We start from the raw sequence: 7,500 nt of genomic DNA, 5'->3' as shown, positions 1-7,500 counted from the left end.
TACTTAAATGAGTGTTGAAATAAATGTTATTTGAGATGCAGGTTGTAGACGGAAGAGTGGAGTGATCACTGGAACATATGGGCCCAACAAATTGACCTGATTCCAACTGAGTGGCTTCGTACGTGGCTCAGTCGGTAGAGCATTGCCCCGGCATCGCAGAGTTCATGGGCTCGAATCTCGTTTAGTGAAGCCACCCGAATTTTTCAAATGTCCATAAGAGACAATTGCGAACATAATAATACCTAATTAGCAAGGCCTAATCGGAATAACAATAATTCTTTTGTCCTCCACCATTTTAGTCCGGTATATGAAAGTCTACCCCAAAACACTTATTGTTTGCGATTTCTTGTCATCTCGACAAAGCCACGAGTTATTATCATCCTCCTGATGCAATAGCGAGGAAGCATGAGTAGCACTTTACTCATTGTTTTGCTTTTAATTCTTCTCGATTACGGCCTTGCTAGCATGAACCCCGTGTACATGGTGAATCATTCAAAGGTTTAAATGACTTTAATGAGACATAAATTTTGGTTGGTTCGGAGGTTGTTTTGTTGGCAGATTTACAGACTACACCTCTTTGTGATGGCTACCCGTAAAATATTAGTTCGCGTGATGAACGACCCCAACAATAAACGAACCTTTAAAAGATTTGCGATTAAAGAGCTCCCGGTTGAATCAATTAAATACTGTTCCATTTCCCTCAAATAGCTTGTCAGATCGTTTAATACGTATTCCATGAGCCCAAGAAGCTGTGCTCTTGTTAACAATGTGCCGTCTGGCTTTCCTATCCTTGAGGGATTGATATCCTAAAAAAAAATGGCGCGCTATGGACCTCTTAGTTTTGTTCTCTACAAAGTGCAGCTTTATGATACGGCAGCGAAGATCCAAGCTATATGGAGCAGGCATTGAGAAAGATTACTTCCGTACAGGAAATACAAGTGGCTTTTCCTTTGAATTTGTCTCGTCAATTTTTTAATATTATTTTTGTTAGAAGAAAAACGTATTGTTCCTTTAGCGTGAAATACACATGCTTCGTGTCTCACCTTTCTGATGAGAAAACGAAAGGCATATATATATATATATATATATATATATATATATATTACATGCTTTGAAATTGCAACGATTTTGAAAACGGGTGTATATATGTATAAAATCCAGCGTGATGCGGGTTTGTTAAGTTGCATGACTTAAAGCAATATCACTGTTATAGTTCTGCTCTGATTGAATGGACTTTTAACCTCAAAACTCCCACGAAAGGTGTTCTATAACTCTACTAGAGAAAAGGTTAACTCCGAGTCCCAGTATGAAAGATACAAGCTCCATTTGATAGGCCTCTGACAAAAGAAAACTGTTAACCTGTCGCAATGACGCGTGGGCATGCATAATATGATAAGCATGGCCCAGCGTGAATAATTGGAAACTTTAATTAATATAAGTCCATGATTTGTTCAGAGAGCAAGACTCAAAATCCTCTCAAATCCGTATTTTAAATATATGAATTTGATATATTATCTTCTGATTGGACTTTCATTATGAATTTTTTGCTTGTGATGAAGACATTTATTTCTCGACGGTGACCCGGGGAAACTCGGGGAAAATCCGAGTGCTCCCGGCGAACAGGAGTCGAACCTACGATCGGCTTCCGATGACTAGTTCGGATGCTCTACCACTGAGCTATAGGAGAATCGTGGAAGTTAGGCCATTAAACTAGGCTCACGTGACAATTGTCCCGCCATACCTCTTGGATACAAATTGTAGGAATGGGGCATATTCGGGATTGCACTGAAAGCGCCACTATTGCCGATAAACAAATCTCTTCATTTCATTCACCGGGGTTAACATGCATATAACATCTCCATTTCCTTTGTATTTCACAAATTTAAGGCCGATAAAGGCAATTTGCTAAGCTATTGTAGGTTACAAACATAGACTCCCTGGCCTCAATAATGACGTCGTATGTGGGCTCAGTTTCAGTAGATCATAATCTCATTCTGACACCGAGGGTTTTTCTCCGACTCTCGGTCAACCACACCCACCTGACGACACCAGATATTCTCGATAGGGATAACCTCTGGTATCCTTCCCTTTCATTGAAATGAATGAAAAAAATTGTCATTTAGAATTATATATTGTATTTAGGCTTTTGAAACTGTAATGAATGACGACTATTGCCTCTCGGAAATTGAAAACAATAAAAAAACTTTGGACTCTTCCTAACTACTCGCACAAAACGCAATCGGCTTTGAAGAAATTAAAACGCCATACTACCAGTGCGTCAAGTTTTCGAAACCACTAGTAATAGATCGAAATTACTTCTTACGTAATATGCTTGTCCGTTCCATCGAGTCGCCAGTGGAAAGGGAAACCTGAAAGTTAAAAAAATATATAATACAAGTAAGCATGGATTGTACCATCTCGGGAGACCTAAGGGCAGTACTGACGTACGAACTGGACGAAGAAACCACAATCGTTAGATTATGAGATTTTACTGAAAGTTAATTAAGTGCGGCATAAATTTGATATATGATTAATTACAGGAGCTGATCAAGGGGAGCCTCTCTCTCCGCTAATTTATTTCCCGCGGAAAGTATCATGTTTCCCTTGACGCTGAGATAGCCCTATTTTGATTGGCTTTTAAAACATTGGGCGTGCTAAATCTCCCAAGGGAAACGATCTTTAAATAAATCTACTCGGGTTGACTCCTACGGCAATCATGGGGATAGAGGCTCCTTTTGATAAGCTCCTAGCATAGTTAATAGAGGGGAATGGTTTGGAAGCTCGGCGAACATCAAAAGAGCAAACAAAGCAGCCAAGATTTAGGTTGGAAAGTCCACGACCGTGCACAACCTTTTGTTTTGCGCTCATACACTATGAATGAATTACGTAACCAACACGTTTCTATTGGTTAGTTCCGCAGTAGTTAGTTAGTTCCGCAGTAAACAACTATTGTGTTTTAAGCATGGTCAAGGCTAAAAACGAGAACAAAAACCTACAACAAAGAAATTTGTCGGGTTTCATAACCATTCCTCTCTATTAACTACGCTCCTAGTGATTACAAGTGAAAGAAGTGGAGCTTGCAATCTTGAATGCAGTTTTAACATGTAGCACTGTTAGAGAGTATACGGTAAGAGCGAATCCGGCCCAGTGCAATATCATAATTATGTCAAATGTATTTTTAGATTGCGCCCATGCTGCCAAAGTTATTTTTATTCCTTGTTCCTTTGACAGCGCGGTCCATTTTCATACTATACTTGCGCTATTGATCTTTTTATTTTAAATAGCGCTATATAAGCAATAATTTATTATTATTACTAACTGACCAATAAGGTGTCGTCCTTAATTAAAATAACACGCACTATGACAAAGAGCTAAATAATAGATTTCAAATAATTTTCATCGTAAGAGGCTGTAGTATCGCTCTCGAGCTCTTGCCTCATATTCTCTCGTGCACTGGCAAAAACTTGCAGGTGGTTTTGCGCCGTCATAATTTCCTCGCCCAAAACAATACGAATGTCCTTGGAAATAAACAAGAATCACAATGATACAGCGAAACATTTCTAATGGTAGCAGGTTAATTGAGATAATTTTAAAAAACCTTAAAAGCGATCCAACCAACAAATGTGGATTTGCCTTGATAGTTCTTTGGTCGTTTGAATAACTCTATGATCAGTGATCACTAACGCCTAGGAAATCTGGCGACAAAAAGGGGATTCTACCGTGTTGTAAACGATACCTTTCAGTTCACAGTTCCGTCCAATATATCCTTTAGCACACAAGCTGTCATCCCTGTAATTTGCCAAACAAGTTGCGCCGTTCTTGCAAGGATTGTTGAGACAAGGTGTCTGTTCATAAACAAAACATTTTCATTATAGGGAAGATATCTGTTTACAAACATTGCTTTTGTTACTCAAATTTGCCAGGCACAGGAACAAAAGATCCTTTGTTTTGACAGCCAACGAAGCTCTGGTTGGTACATTAATTATAATGACAATAAGTGACGTCCACGATATCTTCCCTATTCCGAATCAATTTACATCTTAATTAGCTTCATTGTAGGACTTTTCGATCATCTCAGTTGTCAACTTTAAAAGGAGTATGGGACTGAGAAATTCGGGCGTTTACTGTTCGAGCTATAAAGCCAACATTATGGATCCACAGAGAATGAGGATTTGAACTGAGAGTTCATATCTGAAAGCAAGAGAGGATGAGGTATCAGAGCAAATGCCCCATACATGGGTGTCTTCCAATGAATTTTGGCGCCTTGTTCAGCTACGCAGCTATTTTTAGAGGGTCACCTGATTGGCCAGTTGTAATGGCGTAATGAAATTTTAAATATGTGTGACTTAAGCAGCTTGTGAGCAAAAAGGCCTCCGTAGTAGGGTTCAGGTTCGTCGACGAATCTAAAAACTTTGATTTTGAAAAGAGCTAGAGGAAAATGTCGTTTTATCTATTTCTAGCTACAAGATTTGGGCACTGCATGGACGTGACACAGCGAAAAAACTCTCATCCTCGGCCCCTTCCCAGCGCTGATCATCTAACCGCGCGACATTGGAGTTAAAATAGCTTTACGAAACTAAAAATAGATTTTAGAAAACTACGATGGGGCATGGGGACCGCTCTCTTACCTCATGCTCTCTTGATGAAAGACATTAATTTAATTAAACAACGAAATGTTTGTTAAGATTTTTTCGATCAACGTTACTTTACTACGGAGCATTAATCAGGAAAGAGAGCTGAACCGGTGACTGCTTAATTTAAGTAGAGTTTATAATTGCGATGATCTTAAAATCACTCCTTTAATCGGCTTCTCCGCGGTCAGTTTGCAGAAACCAGGCCATTTTTCTTTTATATCCTGCTGTTCTCTTCTCCTCTTTTCTTCGCTTTTCATGTGTTTTTCCTTCAGAACCAAGTTTTTCTTTCCGGTCACTGGCTCCGTACCCTCGCTCCTTGCACACCGACGACAAAGGAGTTTTGCCGCTGAATTACGATAAGTTTCTAGAGGTCATGGATGGGGTTAACTGATAGCTGAGATTCCGCGGCCAAAATATTAAGTGTTAGCTGAGAAATAGTGTGTTTTTTTAACTGATAACTGAGAATTGTCGATGTGTTTTTTAACTGTTAGCTGCGAAATGGACAAAAATATAGCTGACAGCTGAGAAATGGGCCAAAATCTAGCTGATAGCTGACATTCCAGCACCCCCATCTTGACCTTTTCCTGCTGATGGCTCTTGCGGACAGTATTTCTTACTGCGTACAGGCCTTTAACTTTTCTCTCCTTTTTTCCCGACTCTCAACCAGCCTGTTGATGTTACAAACGTTGCTGGTTCATAGATGCCTACAAATTAACAATTTGTTATGACTGCGAATAATTAAAACTAATACTGACGAGTTACTATGAAAAAAAAAGAGATATATTTTCGAGACACCTTTTCGCAATCCTGAATACAGTAAACACCCGCGTATAAGAACCTAGTGATTTAAGAACCTACAGGCTGAAATTGGGCATTTTAGTACCCAAACATATAAGAACCTATTTAGGCTGGCAAAGAACAATAGGTTCTTATACAAAAAAACACTCTTATTTTGTAGCCAAAATACTGGATTTTAATTGATAGAAATTGTGAAATTTCTGAGAAACACCATGAAAATTATTTGTTTAATTGAAAATCTTATAAATACAGAGTATAGAATACTGTATAAAATTATACTGGTGTAGCCTTGGGACTTGAATCTGTAGAGTGCCCTGACTTTTGCTCCTGTGAAATACACATTACTGCTTGTCTTTTTCAGTCCAACTGTAACAGTGATACCCAAAGAAAATGTTTGTTCTTTCTGTGCTTCAATCATTTAGGAATTTCGATCCTGACATTCCCTAACTTATGGTAGCCTATGATACTGAATTTATTATTGTTTAAAAAATAAAGCTTGGCATTTTTGCTGTTTAAAATACAAATGTTCAACCATTATGACACAGTTCTCTGAATGGTATCACTATGACAACTCCTACAAATAAGAACCTACTAAGAACCTAATCAGCCTGAGTTCGGACAAACTACCCCAAAATATAAGAAACCATTCAGCCTGAACCCAAAAATTCTAGGTTCTTATACGCGGGTGTTTACTGTATTGCAAGCCGTATCCTTTCGTTACTGTCTAAATGCGATGATCTTTTAGTAATAATGAGTCGTGCCATGCTTCTTTTCAAAGTTTAAAGTTAAGTCTCTTCAAATAGCTTCCGCTGTGGAAGTACAAATCTTATCAAGTACTCGTGTCACAGGAAATGTAAAACAGCTAATTTACTGAAAAAAAGTGACCACTCCGTTTTAAACCGGTAATGTCTGTCAATCAAACGGTAGCAGTTGTTTGAAATGGCTGATAATAAATGACACAGCTGTTTTAGAAAAACAAAACAAAACAAAACAAAAAAACATAAACAAAAAAAAAAAAAAAAACAAAGAGCAGCTGGGCTCGTAAAAATGATTCGAAGAATCGTCACATGATACACTATTTTTAAGATACAACAAAACCTCAGGTTTCTTCTAGGACACTTTTACACGCAAAAGCCTGAGAATAAATAAGTCGTGATAGGTAAGAGGAGATGATCTTTATTTTACTGAGCTGCATCCAATTACGCTTAAAAATACTTGACAAGATATTGCCTTTTCCCACCATTGACGAATTTTGCCAAAAAATAACGCACCTAAGCCTGCGTATTTTCGGGATGAAGACAATTTTTTTTGACAATCTTCAATTCTTAATTAAATTCACAGAAGGAATAAATACCAATAAAATAGTACTAAAGAGGCAAAGTTAAAGAAAAAAAAAACGTTGCATATTTTGCGATCTTCTTTCAATTTACCTACCATTATGCTGAAATGATGAAAGCTCTCGCTGACAACAAATTTGCTGGATTCCTTGTCTTTATCAGCTGGCAACAGTTCACACAAAGTCTTTTGTCCCAGATCGGCAAATGCGCCAACATTCACGGAAAAACAAGATGAAACAGCCACACATCTCATCCCGCATTCTAGAAACCCGTTAACTGAGACCTGCTTCAACGGAGTGATGTTAAGGTAGTGTAGGTTATGTACCAAAAAGTTGGCAAAGACAACACCAGCTGGTTGGCCTTCATCTCGCATCAAGCTTCTGTCTTGGCCACACTTAATTTGACTGCCTTTCGTACCACGAATTGCGTTTGAAAGCAACCCAAGAATGAAACTTCCTACATAAAGTGAAAAGGGAGTCCCCGGCTTGAGAGAGAGTTTCTCAGCGATGGGTAGTGTCAGTTTGATGGAAGAACACTAATTTGTCAGCGATCTTGAACAAGTTCAATGAAAGCAAGTATGTAAATTAGTCAAAGTTAACTAATGTCGTACCCAGACCTCACTCTGTCACTGGAAATGTGAGATCTGGTAAAGTTCGACAGTACACCATTTTTCATTGGCTACTAAAAAAAGGTTCCGGTAATGCAATCTACGCAACAAAGGAGACTTTTGT

General features: G+C 38.5%; 1 protein-coding gene across 1 annotated transcript in view; it reads right to left on the bottom strand.

Moving 5' to 3' along the window:
• Nucleotides 1-7,370, bottom strand: part of LOC137999184 (uncharacterized) — a 13,582-nt gene extending 6,212 nt beyond the window's left edge. Inside the window, exons 1-3 of the mRNA XM_068845031.1 lie at nucleotides 6,867-7,370; nucleotides 3,737-3,845; nucleotides 2,324-2,369 (exon numbers count right to left, since the gene is read on the bottom strand). Of these exons, the coding sequence (XP_068701132.1) occupies nucleotides 2,324-2,369; nucleotides 3,737-3,845; nucleotides 6,867-7,142 (431 nt within the window). The 5' untranslated portion in view covers nucleotides 7,143-7,370. The remainder of the gene's footprint in view (nucleotides 1-2,323; nucleotides 2,370-3,736; nucleotides 3,846-6,866) is intronic.
• Nucleotides 7,371-7,500: the final 130 nt, after the last annotated feature.

Source organism: Montipora foliosa, chromosome 4, assembly GCF_036669935.1.
Source record: "Montipora foliosa isolate CH-2021 chromosome 4, ASM3666993v2, whole genome shotgun sequence".
Taxonomy (NCBI): Eukaryota; Metazoa; Cnidaria; class Anthozoa; order Scleractinia; family Acroporidae; genus Montipora; species Montipora foliosa.
The sequence above is the reverse complement of the archived record's forward strand: the minus strand, read 5'-3'. Positions and strand labels throughout refer to the sequence as shown.